Source organism: Caretta caretta, chromosome 4 (genome assembly GCF_965140235.1).
Source record: "Caretta caretta isolate rCarCar2 chromosome 4, rCarCar1.hap1, whole genome shotgun sequence".
NCBI classification, from domain to species: Eukaryota; Metazoa; Chordata; order Testudines; family Cheloniidae; genus Caretta; species Caretta caretta.
Window position 1 is genome coordinate 51,067,855 of NC_134209.1, and position 21,955 is coordinate 51,089,809.

General features: G+C 41.7%; 1 protein-coding gene across 12 annotated transcripts in view; it reads left to right on the top strand.

Annotated features, from left to right (window-relative positions):
- BLTP1 (bridge-like lipid transfer protein family member 1) overlaps nucleotides 1-21,955 on the top strand; it is a 244,333-nt gene that overhangs the window by 144,233 nt on the left and 78,145 nt on the right. For 11 of the 12 annotated variants that reach the window (XM_075127633.1, XM_048847184.2, XM_075127624.1 and 8 more), the window contains 6 exons: nucleotides 761-919; nucleotides 16,870-17,045; nucleotides 17,681-17,856; nucleotides 18,551-19,257; nucleotides 20,158-20,403; nucleotides 20,758-20,851. In XM_075127633.1, the coding sequence (XP_074983734.1) occupies nucleotides 761-919; nucleotides 16,870-17,045; nucleotides 17,681-17,856; nucleotides 18,551-19,257; nucleotides 20,158-20,403; nucleotides 20,758-20,851 (1,558 nt within the window). The remainder of the gene's footprint in view (nucleotides 1-760; nucleotides 920-16,869; nucleotides 17,046-17,680; nucleotides 17,857-18,550; nucleotides 19,258-20,157; nucleotides 20,404-20,757; nucleotides 20,852-21,955) is intronic. The other variant, XM_075127630.1, reaches the window with a different exon arrangement.

Consider the following 21,955-nt stretch of genomic DNA (forward strand, 5'->3'; position numbering starts at 1 on the left):
AATAAATTTTTCAGTGGAAAAGCAGAAATAAAAAAAAAAGTTTCTGTTAACATAGATGAATTAACCTTCTCGGTACGGTATTAACTTTGTATTTCCTGACTCTCTGCTTGTTACCGTTCCAGTTGTTTTTACGGTAGCAACTGGAGTCTCTGAACAGGATTGAGGCCTTGGTGTACTAGTTGCTTTACAGGAGTAAGATCTTATAAGGTCTTCATGTTGCTTGTCTTTGCTCACCCCTACTCTGAAGTATGGAAGGTTGTGGGAGAAGATGATAACCAAATAAATAAATAAATAAATTATTAATTTAATATATATTAAAAAGCTTTCATTTTATATATTCTTACTAGTGTGTGTGCGTGTGTGTGTGTGTACAGCATTCTGGAGTGAGCCTTCCAGCGTGATTTGACGCACTGGGGTTAGTGGGGCTTGTGCTAGTGCTCTAAAAATAGCTGTATGGATAGCACTTTGGAGTTACAGCTGGGGCTGGAGTTCAGGCTCTGAAGCCTAGGGTTGGGGTGGACTTCCCCAGCACCAGTAGTTTGCAAGAGTGCTGTCTGACTATTTTTTTTATACCTTTCTGAAATATCCCTTGAGCAATTCCTATATATCAGAATAAGTTAACAGTAAAGTAAAGTAAACAGTAAGTTAACAGTAAAGACCTCACCTGTTTTCCATTATCAATATACCTATGTTGTGTACCAATTTTACACAGTAATTTTGGTGTGATGGTCTTTAAAACTTTACTGATTTATTAATATAGGAAATACCGTGGCCACCGACATGTTATCTGAACATCCTTTGTTGTCTGAACCATCATCTGTGAGTTTCTATAACTGGATGTCAAATGCTGTTGGCAACAGAGGAGGTGTAGTGCAAGAGTCTCCCAACACCAAATCTGGACACAATAGCCTTCCAACAGGTATTGTTAATTCTGATTGGACTTCAAAGATATTGCATAGTTATCAGTTTTCCCTGAGTTATGCAATTCCTTGCATTCTGATGCAGGGTATTTGATTTGCACGATCAGTCTATTTCCTATCTTTCCTGTATGCAGATTTCTACACTCTGATTCTTGTAGCTGTCATTGGCCAGTCAGAATGCAGAAATCTGCATAATTACCATATGCTAATTTTTTATTGTTCCTAGTCTATCAAATGGGGTTAATAATACTACTTTATATCAGAGAAGTGATGGTAGCATAAATGCATTAGTGTATTTGTAGCACTTAGATATTACAGTGATGGATGTCATAGAAAAGTCTTTACATAATTTGCAAATCTCTGTATTCTGGCTTCTGTCCAGACTGGCTCTTTATTCAGCATTTTCAAGCTGCACGTCATCCAGACATGGTTCCCTCAGAGTTTCACTTCAACCAAACTCTGAAAAAACTATGCATGAAAGAAAACAAGATAACTCCTAAAACCAAGAAGGCAGAGTTGTTGAACTGCTGAAAGATAGCTTTAAAAAAAAAGCCCGAAAACCCTTGATTTCCTTTCTTCAGGCTCAGTCCTGCTCCCAAGGAATTAATGGGAATTTTGAAAATGTCAGTGTGTTGCAGACCTTTCTTTTCATGCTTTCCTCTTGTGTCAGCAAGGCTCTTGTCTCTACAATAAAGGTCTTATTTTTGTGTATATGTTAGTTTACAAAGGAAAAACATCCTCTTTCTCCCTGTTCAGTTTTGAAGCTAAATATAACCAAGCATATTTCTTCTGTTTTGAGAAAGATGAGCTTTAACCTGAAGGGGAGGTAGTGAGAGGACATGAGAGGGATTGAAAGTGGGAAAAAGAAAGGAGAGATGGGATTGAAGGATTAAAAAATGTGCTAAAACACATTAAACAAGATAATTTACAGTAGTTTACTGGTCTTTCCGTTGTCCTCTTGAAGATTATGAACAAGGGAAGGATTATAAATGTGAATTTTGTAATTTTCAGTTTTTCTATTAATAATTTGAAGGTTCCTCCTTTTTAATTTATTAACTGTCCTTTAGCCTCTCTTTGTTAATCTCAGAATATAATTATTAGCTTGTGATTATTTTATGGTTGAACAAATACAGGCCCCGATCCTGAAAACACATTGTGAGTGCTTAACTTTATAGATGTGTGAAGGTGTTTACCCACTGTAACTCTGATTCTGTAACCTGTTAAATCTGTAACCTGCTATTCTGTGAAAAGAACCACAAAGTAGGAGTGTTGTGAACTTGATTTTAAATGATCTTTGTTAAACAGTTGCATTAGATGTATAGTATTTAATGGCATGAGTTTAGTTAATTAAACCATAATAATTTGGTCACAAATTCAGGTTCCTGAAATAGCTGTAGGTATAATTCTATGGCCCAGGGACATGGCTCTATCAAAATTTTCTTTTGCAAAAGGTGTGTAGTGATATCTACAGTTATACCGTTACATGTAGCATATATGGATAGAGAAGAGTAATCTAGTTAGTGAGTTTTGCTTAAGTAAAATGCATGTTATTTGGGATAATAATGAGCAGCAGTATAAATTGTGAATTCAAAACTAAACGCATGCATGTGTGGCTGTCAAGGTTCCTCCCCCACTCTGAACTCTAGGGTACAGATGTGGGGACCTGCATGAAAATCTCCTAAACTTACTTTTACCAGCTTAGGTTAAAACTTCCCCAAGGTACAAATTAATTTTATCCTTTGTCCTTGGAATATCCACTGCCACCACCAAACTGTAACTGGGTTTACTGGGAAACGTAGTTTGGACACGTCTTCCCCCCCAAAAAATTCTCCCAACCCTTGCACCCCACTTCCTGGAAAGATTTGGTAAAAATCCTCACCAATTTGCATAGGTGACCACAGACCCAAACCCTTGGATCTGAGAACAATGAAAAAGCATTCAGTTTTCTTACAAGAAGACTTTTAATAGAAATAGAAGTAAATAGAGGTAAAGGAATCACCTCTGTAAAATCAGGATGGTAGATACCTTACAGGGTAATTAGATTCAAAACATAGAGAATCCCTCTAGGCAAAACCTTAAGTTACAAAAAAGACACACAGACAGAAATAGTCATTCTATTCAGCACAATTCTTTTCTCAGCCATTTAAAGAAATCATAATCTAACACATACCTAGCTAGATTACTTACTAAAAGTTCTAAGACTCCATTCCTGGTCTATCCCCGGCAAAAGCAGCATACCGACAGACACAGACCCTTTGTTTCTCTCCCTCCTCCCAGCTTTTGAAAGTATCTTGTCTCCTCATTGGTCATTTTGGTCAGGTGCCAGTGAGGTTACCTTTAGCTTCTTAACCCTTTACAAGTGAGAGGGTTTTTCCTCTGGCCAGGAGGGATTTTAAAGTGGTTTACCCTTCCCTTTATATTTATGACACGCCCCCCAAACCTCAGCTAGGGTGAAACACTGGCTTGGATTTCTTCCTGGAGCTCTAGGAAAAAGAGTTAATAAGACACATGCATCTCTAAATATACTACCAAGTACATAAAGACTAACAATATTTTTGACATCTCAAGGACATTTTAACCAGTTGATTCTGGGAAACTTTCCCGGGAGAGTGCATCAGCCACTTTGTTAGAAGCTCCTGAGATGTGTTGGATGTCGAAATCAAAATCTTGGAGAGCTATACTCCACCGAAGAAGTTTTTTGTTAGTTTCCTTGACGGTGTGAAGCCACTTCAGTGCAGCATGGTCGTTTGTAGGTGGAAACGCCATCCCCAAACATATGGGCGTAGCTTTTCCAGAGCGTAGACAATGGCGTAACATTCTTTTTCACTGACTGAACAGTTGCTTTCCCTCTCAGACAGTTTTTTGCTGAGAAACACTACAGGGTGGAATTCTTGGTCAGGTCCTTTCTGCATTAAAACTGCTCCCACACCACGCTCGGACGCATCTGTGGTTACTAGGAACGATTTGTCAAAGTCTGGGGCCCTTAGTACAGGGTCAGACATGAGTGTCGCTTTAAGCTTGTTAAAGGCCTTCTGACACTTTTCGGTCCACTGAACGGCATTTGGCTGTTTCTTTTTGGTTAGGTCTGTCAGTGGGGCGGCGATTTGGCTGTAGTGCGGTACAAATCGTCTGTAGTAACCGGCCAAGCCTAAGAAGGATTGAACCTGTTTCTTTGACTTTGGGACAGGCCACTTTTGGATAGCATCCACTTTGGCCTGTAGGGGGCTGATAGTTCCTTGACCCACCTGGTGTCCAAGGTAAGTCACTCTGTTTAGGCCTATTTGACACTTCTTAGCCTTAACAGTTAGTCCTGCCTCCCTTATGCGCTCAAGGACTTTTTTTTAGATGTTCCAGGTGGTCTGCCCAGGAATCCGAAAATATGGCCACATCGTCAAGGTAGGCGACTGCATATTCTCCTAATCCCGCTAGGAGACCATCTACAAGTCTTTGGAAGGTGGCGGGTGCATTTCGCAGCCCGAAAGGGAGTACATTAAATTCATACAGCCCGAGATGTGTGGTGAAGGCTGACCTTTCCTTGGCAGATTCATCTAGCGGTACCTGCCAGTACCCCTTGGTTGAGTCCAAGGTAGAGATGAACTGGGCCCGTCCCAGTTTCTCTAATAGTTCATCTGTGCATGGCATTGGATAGTTGTCTGGGCGAGTTACAGCATTTAGCTTATGGTAGTCCACACAAAAACGTATTTCCCCATCTGGTTTGGGAACTAGAACCACTGGAGATGCCCATGCACTTCCAGAGGGGCGGATTACACCCATCTGTAACATATCCTGGACCTCCCTTTCTATAGCAGTTTTAGCTTGAGGAGACACCCGGTAAGGTTGGACTTTAATTGGGCGAGCATTACCTGTGTCAATGGAGTGGTATGCCTGTTCAGTCAGTCCTGGGGTGGCTGAGAACATTGGCGCATAGCTAGTGCACAGCTCCTGGATCTGCTGTCGCTGCATACACCCAAGGGTCATGGAGAGGTTCCACACCACCAGCACTTTTCCCTTCGTAGTAGACACCTTCAGGCCACTCAGCGTCGTCTCCTCCCTGGGCTGTAAACTGACAACCCTTTAATTCTCTGGAATAAAAGGGCTTTAGAGAAATAATATGGTACACCTTAGGCTTTCGGTTGGAAGTGGGGAATGCTATGAGATAATTAACAGCTCCCAGGCGCTCCTGGACCGTGAATGGCCCTTCCCACGATGCTTCCATTTTATGGGCCTGGAGCACCTTTAAGACCATGATCTGGTCTCCTACTTTGAAGGAACGCTCTCTGGCATGTTTATCATACCAGGCTTTTTGCTCTTTTTGAATACCCTGTAAATTTTCTTTAGAAAGGGCTAAAGAGGTTCGGAGGGTGTTCTGTAGATTGGTTACAAAGTCCGGAATGTTACTTCCTGTAGAAGGTGTAAATCCCTCCCATTGCTGCTTCACCAACTGTAATGGCCCCTTAACCTCACGGCCATATACAAGTTCAAATGGGGAAAACCCTAAACTGGGATGTGGTACAGCTCTGTAGGCAAACAGCAACTGCTGCAACACTAGGTCCCAATCATTGGAGTGCTCATTTACGAATTTATGTATCATGGCCCCCAAAGTTCCATTGAACTTCTCCACCAGGCCGTTCGTTTGATGGTGGTAAGGAGTGGCAACCAAGTGATTTACCCCATGAGCTTCCCAAAGGTTTTCCATAGTTCCTGCCAGGAAATTAGTCCCTGCATCTGTGAGGATGTCGGAGGGCCAACCTACCGTGGCAAAAATGTCTGCTAATGCCTGGCACGCACTTTTAGCCCTGGTGTTGCTTAGAGCTACTGCTTCCGGCCATCGGGGGGCAAAATCCATGAAAGTCAGTATGTATTGTTTTCCTCTGGCTGTCTTTTTCGGAAAAGGACCCAGAATATCCACAGTTACTCGCTGAAATGGAACTTCAATGATGGGGAGTGGCTGGAGAGGGGCTTTGACCTGGTCTTGGGGTTTTCCCACTCTTTGGCATACTTCACAAGATCGGACATAGGTAGAAAATCCTTGCCCATTCCCTCCCAGTGGAATGACCCCCCAAATGGTCTTTGGTCCTGTTCACTATTCAGCATGGCCACTAAACTAAGCTTAGCCCATGGTGATCATGGGCTAAGCTCAAGAGCTTGGCCCGGTATTTAGTTGGAACTACCAACTGTCTCTGAGGATGCCAGTCTTCCTGGTGTCCCCCAGAAAGAGTTTCCTTGTATAAAAGTCCTCTTTCTACAACAAACCTGGATCGATTAGAAGAGCTGAGAGGCGGTGGGTTGCTCCGTGCCGCCGTCCAAGCTCTCTGGAGGCTTTCATCTGCTTCCTGTTCGGTCTGGAACTGTTCCCTTGAGGCTGGAGACATCAGTTCCTCATTGGATTGTGGACCTATGCTTGGTCCCTCTGGAAGCAATGTAGGGGATGGGACTGTTTCCGTTGACTGTGAACTGCTTTCCGCTGGGACACTATGTTGGGGTGTAGGCTCTGGCTGAGCCTCTTGTGTAGGGTTATGGGCTGCTGCCGGTTCAGGTTCGGTGGGGCCCTCTGGTGTTGAGGTTACAAGTACTGGATTCAGTGCTGGCAATGGGTCTGTTTTTGGTTGTTCAGCTGGTTCCGGTTCTGGGATTGGTTCCGTCTGGGTCTCTGGGACTGGATCCACTACTGCTGTTGCAGACATTGGCCTGGGGTCCGGGTCCATCACCTCTGACCGGGTCCTGATAGAAGTTTCCGGAACAGAGCTAGGCCTCACGGCTTGTTTAGCCTGGCTGCGGGTGACCGTTCCCACCCTCTTGGCCCGCTTCACATGATTGGCCAAGTCTTCCCCCAACAGCATGGAGATGGGATAATCATCATAGACTGCAAAAGTCCACGTTCCTGACCAGCTCTGGTACTGGACAGGCAACTTGGCTGTAGGCAAATTGAAAGAGTTGGACTTGAAGGGTTGAATCGTCACTTGGATCTCTGGGTTGATTAAATTGGGGTCCACTAAGGAAGCATGGATAGCTGACACTTGTGCTCCGGGTCCCTCCACGTGGTGACCTTCTTGCCGCCCACACTCAGTTTCCCTCCGCTCCAAGGGTATCTGGGAGGTATCTGGGCCTGCGGACCTCTGGTGTGACCCGGTGCAATGAACTGTAATCTGTTGGGGTTCTTGGGGCAGTTGGCCTTTACATGCCCCAGCTCGTTACATTTAAAACATCGTCCAGCTGACGGGTCACTGGGGCGAGAAGGGTTGCTGGAGAACGGGGTGGTGGGATGATAAGGTGTCTGGAGGGTTCTTTGGGAAGTAGTTGGGGCCTTGGGCGGCCCCCGGTAATAGGGTGTGGTCTGGGGTTGTCCCTTCTGGTCTCCGCTCCAACTGCGACCAGTTTTCTTCTTCTCTGCCACCTCCACCCATCTGGCTCCAATCTCTCCTGCCTCGATTACAGTTTTGGGCTTCCCATCTAGGATGTACCTTTCTATTTCCTCAGGAACCCCCTCTAAGAATTGTTCCATTTGCATTAGGAAGGGCAAATTTACTGGAGATTCAACACTTGCTCCTGATATCCAGGCATCCCAATGTTTCACAATGTGGTAGGCATGTCGGGTAAATGACACGTCTGGTTTCCACCTTAGGGCTCTGAACCTCCGACGAGACTGCTTGGGTGTTATCCCTATTCTGACTCTCGCCTTGGATTTAAACAGTTCATACTTGTTCATGTGTTCTTTAGACATTTCAGCTGCCACCTCAGCTAAGGGTCCACTGAGCTGCGGCCTCAGCTCTACCATGTATTGGTCAGTAGAGATGTTGTACCCAAGGCAGGCCCTTTCGAAGTTTTCTAGGAAGGCCTCAGTATCATCACCTGCCTTGTAGGTGGGGAACTTTCTGGGATGGGGAGTGGTACCTGGAGAAGGATTGCTAGGGTTTGTTGGCATATTCTGCTGAGCCTTTACCTTCTCCATCTCCAGTGCATGCTTCCTCTCTTTTTCCCTCTCCTCCTCCTTCAGCCCCATGAGTTCTATCTGTCTTTCATGTTCCCTTTGTTTTTCCTCAGCCTGAAATCTGGCTAATTCCAGCTTTTGTCGAGCCGTGGATTTTGTCATCCTAACCTCTCTGTTTTTAACTAACTTTACACCCGAGGTTTAGAAATAAACAAACAAAACTTGGCTGTAAAATTTTGCTGTGCTGGAATAGAATACCTATTCTCTGATAGTTATTGTCAGCCTGCAGAAAAAGACAATTCCCTTGTCTCTGCTCTGGCCCCAAATCAAAGCAAAAAACCTCCAACTACTTGGAAACCTGCTTACCAGCAGACCAAAGGAAAAAAAATTCCTTTTCAAACTTGTGCTCCTTGTAAAAAAATCAAAATCCTAAAAAAACAAAGCCCCTGCCACTTTTGTCTCCAGGCAAATGGGTAGAACACCCCCCCCCCATTTACTTTTAGAAAAAAAAAAAAAACTTCTGGTTTACCAAGACTGTGAATTTCCCTGCAGGAGGTTAAGTACCCTGCCTCCAGGCAAAGAAAACCTGCAATTCACAAAGATAATCCCCTTTTGTCTCCGCTCTAGCCCCAAAGCAGAGAAAAAACAAGCTGCTTTCCGCAGCTCCAAAGGAAAAAAAAATTTCCTTTTTAAAATCTGTATTTCTAGTTCAAAAAATCTCAAATTGATCTCAAAATGATTTCAGGTTAATCCCACCACTCTGCCACCATGTCAAGGTTCCTCCCCCACTCGGAACTTTAGGGTACAGATGTGGGGACCTGCATGAAAACCTGCTCAGCTTACTTTCACCAGCTTAGGTTAAAACTTCCCCAAGGTACAAATTAATTTTATCCTTTGTCTTTGGAATATCCACTGCCACCACCAAACTGTAACTGGGTTTACTGGGAAACGTAGTTTGGACACGTCTTTTCCCCCCAAAATCCTCCCAACCCTTGCACCCCACTTCCTGGGAAAGGTTTGGTAAAAATCCTCACCAATTTGCATAGGTGACCACAGACCCAAACCCTTGGATCTGAGAACAATGAAAAAGCATTCAGTTTTCTTACAAGAAGACTTTTAATAGAAATAGAAGTAAATAGAGGTAAAGGAATCACCTCTGTAAAATCAGGATGGTAGATACCTTACAGGGTAATTAGATTCAAAACATAGAGAATCCCTCTAGGCAAAACCTTAAGTTACAAAAAAGACACACAGACAGAAATAGTCATTCTATTCAGCACAATTCTTTTCTCAGCCATTTAAAGAAATCATAATCTAACACATACCTAGCTAGATTACTTACTAAAAGTTCTAAGACTCCATTCCTGTTCTATCCCCGGCAAAAGCAGCATACCGACAGACACAGACCCTTTGTTTCTCTCCCTCCTCCCAGCTTTTGAAAGTATCTTGTCTCCTCATTGGTCATTTTGGTCAGGTGCCAGTGAGGTTACCTTTAGCTTCTTAACCCTTTACAGGTGAGAGGGTTTTTCCTCTGGCCAGGAGGGATTTTAAAGGGGTTTACCCTTCCTTTTATATTTATGACAGTGGCAATGCTAAGAATCATTATCCTTCTGTGGAATGTGTGGCTAAATATTTTTTCTGACTGTTTAAAACTAGCACATATTAATGCAGTTTACAATAATGCCATATTTTAAAAAATACAAATATTTATGTTGGCTTTTAATAGGAGTTACTGTTGAAATTCGAATTAGTTTTTCTTTTTTGTCCACAAGTATTCTGCTCTTGGTGTACATGCCCCCACATGTGCATGAGAGTAGATTCATTTGGCCAGCAGTGTTTTGGTACCCAAGATGTCCTTTCTGCTTCATGGTCATCAGACTGGGAGTCAGGTAGAGACTTTGAGAAGGAAAAGGCATGATTCTCACAAGAAACAGGCCCCCTGGTATTCTGCCCACTTCCATGCTTGGTAGATTCACCATTGTCTGTTACGGTAGGGATTGTGAAAGCCTGTAAAAGACGTGTGGCACACTCTAGCATCAGTATCTGCCACTTCCAAGAGGACAAATAGACAGTACCAAGTTCTTCCCCAGGGCTTTGTGTACTTTTATTCACATCCATTTGTCATAGTGGCTATTCAGGGACTATTCAAGCAACCAGGGCCGCCTCATACACCACCACGGAAAGAGGAGTCTTAAAAGACTGGATCTCTTTGGCAGAAAAGTCTACTCCTCTGCCGGTCTCCAGATGGACATTACCAAACACTAGGTGTTTTTCACAAAATATAATTATCTACGTTAGGACAAATGGTCTGTTAATAAGAACTTCCACAAGAATACAGGGCAGAATTAAAATCTGTCATGCTTGCTGATATCTAGATCTTCATTGAATATTGTTTTGGATGTATCCACATACACCATTGCAACCTATGTGGTGATACAGAGATCCTCCTAGCTCCAGTAATCAAACATCCAGGCATGTCCAAACCAAAACAGAGGATCTTTCATTCAAGGGCTGTGACCTCTTCAACTCGTAGACCAGCAAGGCCCTCCACTCATTAAGGACTTTAGAGCCATTTTGTATTCTCTTGTACATGTCAGCCCTAAAGAGAAAACCAGCTAGATCTCAAATTTTCAGACAGTATCCCTGTAGTGCACACTATAATAACCTACAGAAGGCACTGGATCCACCAACAGAGAAGAACAGGTTCCAACAAAGATGACCTCTTCAGCTATGGTGTACTCGACTTCTTCCTCTCAACATCAGGTTTTGCACCAGTCTAGAGGCTGGTAGAACTGTGGGCAAACTGCTTTTTATTTATTTATTTTTCTTCCCCTTCTTCTTCTTCTTCTTCTTACAGGAAGCCTAGACTGGGTTCACTATGGATAAGTGGATCTGACATTATTAGAAATGGGTATTGCATACAATTCCAGTCCCTTCCTACCCCCCTACCATCTTCCTAATTCTTATTTGGGGACTCCTCTCATGAAATACTATTGAAGTAACTGGTGGATTCCCTCCTGCATCTTGGAGTAGTGGAAGAGATGCCCTTGGAGTTCAGAGGCTGGGATTTTTATTTCTATTATATTCTCATCCCAAGGAAGGAAGGGAATTAGTGTTCCCATTCTAGACTTTTTACATCTCAAAATCATTCTTCAGAGTCACAGGACATAATGTTTTCCTGCCCTTAATGCACACCCAGAAACAACTGACCGTATTCCAGACAAATGCCTCCTCCTTTACAGTGTTACAGCACACATTTAATCTGGAGAAAGCTGCCTTTGCCACAGCCATTCGAGTGGGGCATCTATGCCAACAGGGGGATGTGCTATGCTATGTTACTAATAAAGCCAAAAGTCATTGTTGGCTAGTGTACGCAATTGTTGCTGCCCTAACAATTTTGTGTAGGTTATATTGCTGTTTATGCAGAAGGCCAACAGTAGCCCTAGCCACTGTGTCAGAGGGAAAATAAAAACCTAAGTGAGGACCGCTCACAACAAAACGTTGATTCGGGGTCAAGGGAGGGGAATGTCACACCCCAATGGCCCCCTCCCTCAGGGAATCTCCAGGGAAGGCAGATCAGCATTGTATGTGGCTAACACTGTTGCAAGCATTGCAAAGCATTTTGGGGAGGGTCAAAGGTGTGTGAATGGAGAGTGGAAGTTTCCTTTGCAGAATACAAAAGGCCGGGGGGGAGAAAGAAGAAAAGCAAAGAACGGGTTAACTCAACACTTTCAGCTAGCTCCGTGTACAAATAAAACTCTGGCCCCGGCCCAAGGTCATGGGCTTAACAAAAAATTAGCAGCTGCCCAGCTGTTGAAAAAACCCCAAAACACTAGATTAAGCAAAGCTGCAAAAATAGCAGCAAAAAAAAAAAAAGCAAATAAAACACCAACAGCTAAAGCCAATAAAAAAAAATCTCCAAAGCCAAAATGTTTTTAAAAAACCAAAAAGGCCACAGCAAGCCAACTTAAACTAGCCCTAAAAGCACCAAAAGCAAAAGTCCCTAAGTAAAATACACCCCCCTCTCCCCAAAAGCCCCAAACTTAAAACCCTCCTAAAAGCTAAAGCAACTCAAAAATCAACAGCAAATCCTTCAACAACCTGGGCCCAGGACACTACTCCTGTCCACCCTTCCCCATCTCTTCTTCTAACATTACACCCAGGCCTCGCCAGTCTCGGGTAGTGTGTGTGTAAGTTTAAAAATGGGTTAAGGCTTGGGGCACTAACGCTTTCTTTCTTCCTATAAGTAATGTGAAAGCGTCCCCAGCACTCTCTGCTGTTGTTTTATTATTTTATCAATAAAGCTTTAAAAATTAAACACTTAATGTGTTCCGTACCTCCTCCCCAAAAATCATGCAGCATCAGCCTAATCAACTAACGCCCCAGACAAATTGATAACAAAAATCTCTGTCACAATACCTCAGATTTCTGATAAGAACATCTCTCACTACCAGTACAGGATTCTGCCCTTTCTTCTTCCCACTCCACAAAGTGTGTTCGCTACATACTTGGTAGTCATACAGTTCACTTAAGGGAAAATGGTGTTCCTTTCTATCTGTATCCTGCAGACAGGTTGATCTGGGGTCTACCAGTAGGTAAACTTCTCAGTTCAAGTAAACTTCTCTCTTTACCACACTGGGCCTCAAAGTCAACAGAAAGAATCTACACTTACTCTGACTAAAAAGACAGAGTTTATAGGAGCTGTGTTAGATTCCAGGTCAGTGAAACCTTATTTTCCACAAGAAAGATTCTAAACCATAGGGAACCTGATGAACCATCTTCTAACTCACAGAAGGACATCAGTAAGAGTATGCCGAATGCTTCTCAGACATATGGTGTCCCCTATGTTATGTAGTTTGCCAGTCTTGACCTGTGGTCCATGCAAGTGTGGTTGAAATCAGCGTAACAACCCACCACATGGGCCTATTGATTGTGGTCCTGCAACAAGCACTGTACTCATCAAACTAATGCATGAGTGCAAGGGAGTACTTTGTCTCTGCACCTCTACCTACCAAGACTAGCGATCAGTGCCATTTCTCTGAGGTGGAATCTAAATCACATTCAAACACAGGGCCTGTAGTATCCTCCAGAAGCTGGTCTTTACATTTCCTGGAACTCAGAGCTATCCACCTGGCATGCAAAACATTCCTGCTTCTGCTCTAGATTTTCACAATCTGAGTATTAACAAATAATACCACAGATGTGTATCATGTTAACAAACACATGTAATTTCCGCTCTATCAGGAGGCCATTCAGCTCTGGAATTGGTATATTCCTCTCTGACCATGAATTTTCCAGGGCCAACATTCACAAGTCACTAGCAGATCACTTCAGTCGGCCGTTCTCAGGCAACCTTGAGTGATCAATCAAGGATCCAGTGTCGCAGAACACATTCTGTAAGTGGGGAGGCCAATCAGTAGACTTATTTACCTGAGTCCAAAACAAGAAATGCCGAGTGTTCTGCTCCACAGAGTGCTGCAGTTCAGGCTGCCTGTCAGATGCCTTTCTCATCCCTTGGATGTTGGGACCTGGACAGCCTTTGTATTGGCTAGCTGATGTTCACCAAACAAGCAGTTCAGAAAATACTGCTCCTAAGAAAGCAAGCCTCAATCAGACTGACTTATAAAGCTAAAAGGAAGAAATTTTCTGTTTGGGCATCTCAGAAGCAGCTGCTTTTTTGACAACACCCATTTCAGTACTGTTTACTAGCTGTGAAACAATCTGGACTTTCTATTAGTTTCATAAGGATACACCTGGCAGCAATATCTGCACATCATGCTTTTATCCAGGGCCACACTATGTATTCTGAACCTGCAATTGCTAGAATCTTTAAGGGCTTTCCTCTAGTTCAGAAGTCCCCTTCGCTTTTGAGACCTTTATATACTAATAGTAGAGTTGATGGGATGCCCCCCTTTGATTCCTTACCAGCCTGTACCACCTTATTAGTGAAGACTGCCTTTTCAGTAATTGTCCTGTCCCCTGGTAGCATAGGAGAGATTCAGGACCTCATGGTGAGTCAGTCCCTATAATACAGTGTTTCATAAAGACAGGGTATAGTCCCACCCGAAGTCCTGAAATGGCATTCCTAAGTACTCTGGGGAGAGATGCAGGGCTGACAATTAGCCCCTCTTCCTCCCAGCTTCATTCAGGAAAATCTGCCAATGAGTTCCCATCCTCTGACCTGCAAGAGTGGAAACCTAAAGGGAAGAATTCTGAGAGAGGAATTTGTAGAGGGCTCAAGGCCATTCGCAAGGCTAGCCACAAAAGACCTCCACCAAGGGCATACCTAGGTGGCCAATCCTGCAAAGTGTGTGCGTGCACACACACAAAAATGCCTCTCTCCCCAAGTAAAACAAACAAAAAGGGTTAGAAAAACCTAAAAGATGGTTGCCTCTGACTCAGACACTTCCTCCTTTACTGAGTAAGGAGCAATATCTGCCTCTGATTGTCAGCAGGACATGAACAAAATGCTAGAAAGGTTTTTTCCCTCCTTGAAAAGTTTGAAAAGTGTGCGAAAAGGTGGTAGTATCCAGGATCCAGATAAGACGTGAGCAGGCCCTCAAGAACAAGCAGGATCTTTGAGCTCCCTGGCTGAGAACGCTCATGTCTCATGTTCTTCAGAGCAGTTAGACTGGCCAGACCAGTGGTCAGATAGATCTTCTTTAAGTTAGACGTACTACTAATGTTTGGAAGCATGGGTTGTTGGGGCTTTCAACATCACTTGGTTGACGAGTTGGTGTGTGAAGATGCTCTTCCACTTCTTGTTTAGATAGACCCCTTCTCTTCCCAGCAGTTCTCCTTCCTGGACAGCCAGGACAAAGAAGCCAAAGACCTCCTATCAACACCATCTACACAGCCATGCATTCATCTCCAGGATGTGCATGTCCCTACCTGGAACCTTACCCTCAACTGGGAGGATGGGCAAGAACACCACTTGCATCCTCTACACCTTCAGTGTCACTCCCAGAGCCTTGTAGTCACAGCTGATCTGTTTAGGGTTGTACCTAGCAATATCATTGGTACCCTTGTGGCTAAGCAGCATGGGGTAGTGATGAACCTTGGCAACCTTTAATATCTCTTAGGCAGGGTACAGGCAGGAAGCTCACCTCCCAGAACATTGTGTCACATTGGTAAATGTATGCCTCCATCTCCCGCAGAAGGGACTCTCCTACCACCACCACTTTATGTCCCCTTCTTTGGGAGCAGTGGCCATGAGCCACATAGCTTTGGGGCTGGTGTCTTCGCTTTTTCTCCTGTAGCCAGTACAGCATACTGATTCTTGACCTCGAATTGACAGAGGACCTGGTTTGGGGGTGGTGCACTGTCTAATGCCCCGGGTAGCCAACAGCCTTCTTTTGCCTTTAAAGCAGGTGGTTCTTTTCTTCTCTGGTGATGCTAAAGTCATTTGTAGTCAGCTAGCATTCTCCATCCCAGATGTTTCCAAGTGTGTTCTGTCGATGAAGTCCTAATGCTCCCGGGTACTATAAAAATTAGTCATCTCCTCCTGTAGCTCTCTTACTTGTTGCTTGAGGGACCCCAACGACAGATACTTCTCTTACCAGGTGGTTCCCCATCCCTGGCTTTCTTCAGAAGGAACATGCAGCCTGCATTCCCAGCAAGTCAAGACCAGGACCTGGGTAGAAGCCATCAGGGCCCTTACAGGTGCAAGCAGAAGAAGAGCTAGCAGTGCTGTTGACAAGGTGCAGTTTTCCTTCCACTGAAGATTCTTCCTTATAGAGTTGGTTTCAAGTCAAAGGAAAAAATCCTACCTCCCTGCTTTTCTTTGCTGGCAAACTCAGCTGGGTGACTTAGTCTCCCACCTGTTTTCGTCTCACCAGCCACACGTCTAAGTAGGCCCAGCCATTGTTTCAGTTGGATTGCTATGATCTATCTCCAAACAAACAGACAAGAACTTGTTATCTATCAAGAATAGAATCCAAGTGGGCAAACATTTGAATAATAAACGTTGGTTACTTACCATACAGTAATTGTGGTTCTTCAAGATGTGTTGCCTACATGGATTATACAACCTGCCTTCCTTACCTGCCACTATGGAGTCCTCCTCCTCCTGGGATTCTGTGCTGGCAAAAGAACTGAGGGATGTTTGTCCCTTTCCACCTTTTATGCTGTCTAATGAAGGGGACATGAGGACGGCGTCAGCATAGGTGTGGTCGCAATGGGCACTGCTGCCTAAAAAGAATCTGATTGTGTGTACGTGCAGTGTGTGCACGCAATAAATAGAACCCATGTGGACAATATATCTCAAAAGCCAATAGTTATATCAAGGTAAATAACCATTCTTTTTGCTGAGTTTTCTGTAATAATAAATTATGTTGTTACAGAATTGTTTTCCAAACATGTTCCTCAGGCTCACTAATTCATGGAAGCTTTACGTTTTAGACCAGCAAATCCTATATTTTGATCTGGGTGCAATTTATTTTTATTTTTGCACAGATTTACCAAACTAACTTTCAGTATTTTGATATTTAATAGGAGTATGGTATGTTGTTTTCCACAAATAATCTGAGGGTCAGCTTGTTGACATTAGCTGTAGATACTTAAATACACTAAATGTCATGGTAACTCAAAGCACTCTTTGAAGAGCTCTTTTCTAATGTTAGTAGCCTAGTAAAAACCTTGACTTTTAATGAGACAAAGTGGATGAAATAATATCTTTTTATTGGACCAACTTTTGAAGGTGAGAGAGAGAAGCTTTCGAGCCCCACAAAGCTCTTCTGAGCTCAGTAGAAAGACAGAAGAAGAGCTCTAGGTGGCTCAAAAGCTTCTCTCTCTCTCTCTCACCAACAGAAGTTGGTCCAGTAAAAGAGATTACCTCACCCACCTTGTTTCTCTAAGATCCAGGGATCAACAAGGCTACAACTTGACTTCTGAGTATTCCGCTTGTTTCTACATAACTATCCTTTTTATGAGTTTTATTCTTTGTCTAGACAATGTAGACTCACTTAGTGTTATAACTTGCTGTGGTGTTCTGGAGTGTTCATACAGGGATTTATTTTGTAGGTGTTGCACCCAATCTTCCCACAATACCCTCTGCTTCAGACTTCAATACAGTTCTGTCTAGTGACCAGAACACTTTGGATGGGACACATTCTCAGCACAGCACCAGTCAGGATGACATTGCAGGTGTAGAAGAGGGTAACCAGGGATTTCCTGCTGTTCAGCTTGCAGATGCACAGGTGTGTATTTAATGAGTTTGGGAGTTTGTTGGGAGGAAAAAATGTTTGATAAAACAAAGTAAAACGTAAGGTAGTTATATTGTTCCACCTTGTATTGTATCAAACAGTATAACCTTGAAAGCTTTGTGAGAGTCTCCTAATGTTTCCATGAGTGAGGAGTAAGAGGGCATTTCCCTTTAAATCTGAAGAGCTAGGGGATTTGTGATAAACTGAATCTGGGTCTTTTGTGTGGAGGGCCTTCCTCTGCAGTCTCCTTTCCTTGCCCAGTCAGAAAGCTGGGGCTGCAATTGGATGGAACCCCCTCATCTAGCTATAACTTTAAAGCAACCAGTGGCTGAGGTAAACATGCTGCATAAGAGTTTTACTGGGCTTTTTGGGATAAATAGGTTCACTACATTTCTTCTCTGTCTAAATCTTGGATTTGTACTTTTTAACAGCAATACAAATTAAATGAAATTTAAAAGGAAATCTTTTTTATTTTACAATTTATATAGTTAGCTTATCACAAATACCCTCGTTTTATGATTAATAATAATAATAATAATAAAAATTAAAACTCATTTCTGAAGCCGAAAAACAGAAGTATAAAAATATCTAGACAACAGAACTAATTCAGAGACCTTATATTTTTTTAGGTTGTTTTCAAACCTCTTCTGAGCCATACAGGAATTCAGTCTCAAGATGCAGTGCCACTGTGCTATAGAATGTATTTCGGAGAGTATCTTTCATTCTCAGGGACTTTGGACTGTCTCAGGGCAGACATTGTTGATTCAGATACAACAAAAGACAGAAAAAGCAAGAGAGCACGAAGGTATATTATTAAATAATTATTTTTAAATTACATATATATGTGTAAGAGTACAGAAATTGCTTTTTCACCATTTCAAGTTCTGTTTTGACTTTCTGAAACACATCCTCACAGAATGGGAAAACAGTCTTTCATTAAGCTTTAATTTACTTTCACCTGGAAAAGCTACATCCAAATGATTTTGATACCTTCATATTTCACTTTTAGAAATATAGGTGCAACCTCAGAGACCCAGCTGCTTATTCAGGTTTGAGGTCTACAACAGAAAAGGCTGGAGAGAGGAGGTGGGGCTAAGGGGATGGGAGGTAGAGATGTTGACAAGGTTTAGGATGTTCCAATCCTGTAACGTAATTGTCATTTACTGAATAAAACTATATTACTTCTTTGTTTGCAAAACATCTTAGACAAAACTGGATGGTAAAATTGACAAATTACACATCAAACTACACATTTCATACAATAAAATATTGAACCAAAATGACTTTCACTTCTGTTGTTTCTACTGTAGCCAATATATTGTATAATATTGGAAAACTATATAGTAAAAAATGAATAAACGATAATGCAGAGGTGGTCTCCTGAAGGAACTGAACGTTGTTTTAGTACTAGTTTATTGAACTTTTTATATAAAAGCTATTTAATGCTGGCCTTCTCTTTTTAAAAAATCCTTAACTTTTATCTTTTTTTTTTTGGTTAGGCAAGGAGCTGTCAATCTTCCCCCACTTGAATTCAAACCGGCATTGATGTTGGAAACTTTTAGCATTAGTGCTGTTGTAATGGAGAAGTCAATGTGTACACCCCAAAACTCCACCAATGCCCTTTCTTTTCATGACCTGAACAAGCGTTACTATAATACTTTTCACTGTAATTTTACAATTTCCTGCCAGTCCATAAGCCAGCACGTAGATATGGCACTGGTTCGGCTTATTCATCAATTCAGTACAATGATAGATGATATTAAAGCTACACAGACGGACATCAAACTCAGCAGATACACTGCTGGGTCGGCCTCTCCAACACCTACCTTTAAAACCCGCAAACATAGAGACTTTCGCTCTTCTGACTTTAGCCGCAGCTCCCGAGGAAGCATTAATGGAGGCAGCAGAGTAAACAACGCAAAGAACAAAAGAACCAATAATGAGAACAATAAAAAAGAATCTCGAAACAAGAATTCTCTTGGGAGATCAGAAAGAAGAACTTCTAAAGTATCCAGGAAGGGTTCAAAGGATGTGGTTGATCACATGACCATTCATATGGATGACTCAGATTCAATTACAGTGTCAGAACAGAGTGAGCCCTCTGCAGAGTGCTGGCAAAATATGTATAAACTGCTGAACTTTTATTCACTTATCTCTGATCCAACAGGGATTTTAGAAAAATCATCTGAAACTTTTGGGCCAACAGGTGAGATGTTTTAGGGTTGAAAATAATTTAATTTACATAGATTTTTGTAGTATTGGATTCTGATAGATTTTACAAATGGGAAGATTCTTTCCTAAATGATTTACTAAAAGTTGTCAATATTTGTGTAGTTCTGCTCAGAAAAATGACTGTAAAATGGAATTATTGAGTTCAGGTTGGCATCTTATTGGCTTCCAAACAAAATGTTTTCTGTTTGCAAGTAAACTTCTGATTTGCCAAGTGAGGGAAATCCATTTAATTGACAAATGATAATATCCATACTTCTCTACATGTAAATTCCATTATTACATTTCTTTTAATGTTATGTTTAAAGTGTTTAAAAGGAAACTTATCCACCAAAACTAAATTACTAGAGATTTCTGGCCATTAAACTGACCAGAAATATTAAGGAAATCTAATTAAAGATGAAATATTTCAAGGAGGCAAATTTCTCCTGGTTTTTTTTTTTTAAATGGGGTTTACCTGTCTAAAATCTCTCACACCACTTTTTAAGTGAAGGGAGCTATGCCTAATAACTAGGCACAATGGCCGCTGCTCATTATGAAAGCTGATATCTAGTCACATAGGCATGCCAGTGTATTAAATACTCATTCTAGGCTGTAACATTCAGCAAATATTTTTAGTTCAAGGGGATCAGCAATTGTTAGCAGTACAATAATGAAATCATCTGTAGTTACAGTTATTATTTAATCTTTAATGTCTTGGTTTTTGCTCAGTTGTGACAACGTTACTGGACTGATGTGAGTGACATACCAATGGTTAGCCAGAATGTCGCCGCCTTATACAGGAAATAATTCCTAGTTTCAAATACAAATTTAAATAGGTTTCACAGTAGATCATTTACTCAAGTTTTCACTGAATAATTGGTATATATTTGTGCAGGTGTTCGGAGCCCTACTGAACCTGCATGTAGAGTTGTGTTTGAGAATGAACAGGACAATAGCAGCTTGAGCAAGACACAGAGGAAGCGCAGTCTTGTTACTTCTGAACCTCAGCACGTGACTCTAATAGTCTTTGGAATAGGCATGGTGAATCGCACACACCTTGAAGCAGATATTGGTGGACTAACAATGGAATCAGAGCTGAAGAGGATTCATGGAAGTTTCACACTAAAAGAAAAAATGAAAGGTGGGAGAGGCTTTTCTTTGACTAGTAAACATCTTCCAGCCAGGCAACAGCAAATGTATGTAATTATGGTGTAAAAATACCCAAGTTTACATAAAATATTTCTTATGTAACATTTATTTAAAACTTCAAAAAACTGAAATATAATGAAAAAACTTTTAGAAAATGAAAGTGTAGCTTACATTTTTGCAACTTTCCTTCACCAGCTAGTGTTTAAATGTGAGGCTATTTAATACAATTATCAAACATTGTGACATTTACGTTAGCTTGTACTGTATTTTGGCAAGCAATTGACATATATGGAAGTATTTTACTATATTCCAGTATTTCTAAAGTATTTTCTCTTTCCTCTTAAAGATGTACTGCACCAAAAGATGACTGAGACCTGTGCTACTGCTCATATAGGTGGTGTTAACATTGTTCTGCTGGAGGGAATTACACCAAATATCCAGTGAGTGTGAAGCCAAAAACAATTTAAAAATAACAAAAACACATTTGTGTAGAAATGGAGAATCAGCTGTATGTACAGAGAAACGTATGGGACTTGCTGTGGAGGCCGGGGCCCTGATCTTATAATGAGGTCTGAATCCATGTAGTCCCCTTTAAGTCAGTAGAGCTCTATGGGCAGCCATGTAGAGCTTGTTGTTGGAATGGGTCTCAAGTCTGGGTCCTAAAACTAATTTTTATACAGACACAGACAAGGTTTTTTAAACTAAAGCATAATTTTTTTGTTTCATGACAGCATTTATGGTGAGAGAGCCATTTTTCTTGCCCAGACAATATACAGTGCAAACATTTGTATTTGGAGTAAATCCTGCTTGCATTACATAAATAATTCCATAAAAGTTAATGAGACTATTCGTGTGAGTACAATGAACAGTATTTGGGCTATGGTGAACATACAGTCATCTATAACTATGGCCCCAATCAGTTAAACCCTTAGCTATATACTTAACTATACAGATATGAATACTCCTGTGGACTTCAGTAGGTCTACTCCCATTAGCAAAGGGTATGTGCAGAAGAGTTTGCAGGATCATTGCCTAAACAAATGAATGGTTGGATTGTGAAAAATGGTAGGAAATAGATCCACTGAATAAAAATATTTTTTCACAACATCATAGCTTTCTTTGAGCAATTTTCTCCTGCTTTGTGTGTACACAGTGACTCAATGACATTATGTGTATCTGCAGTTATTTCTATAATGTTTCTAATAATTACTTTTTAAAAGTTTGTAGAGTTCCTTGAATGGTACACAGAGGTTCTTAAATCAGAGTATTTAATCTTTTAATGCTGATTCTTCCCATATGAGATCTTCTTGCTTCATAAAGGATGAACTTTTTGACCCCTCATGTTGCATGGTCCTTTAAATTACTTTACCTCTATAAGGTCTGTTCTTTACCCCTATACAACTGACAAAATTTTAAAATATCACCTTTTACGCATGAACATCTAGAATGACTTGCTCAATGTCCATGCAGTTTGCACTTTTGCTATGTTCACAAACTTAGGTTAGAAGTGCATGCTTGTTTTTCTTTCTTCCTTTCCATTTGAA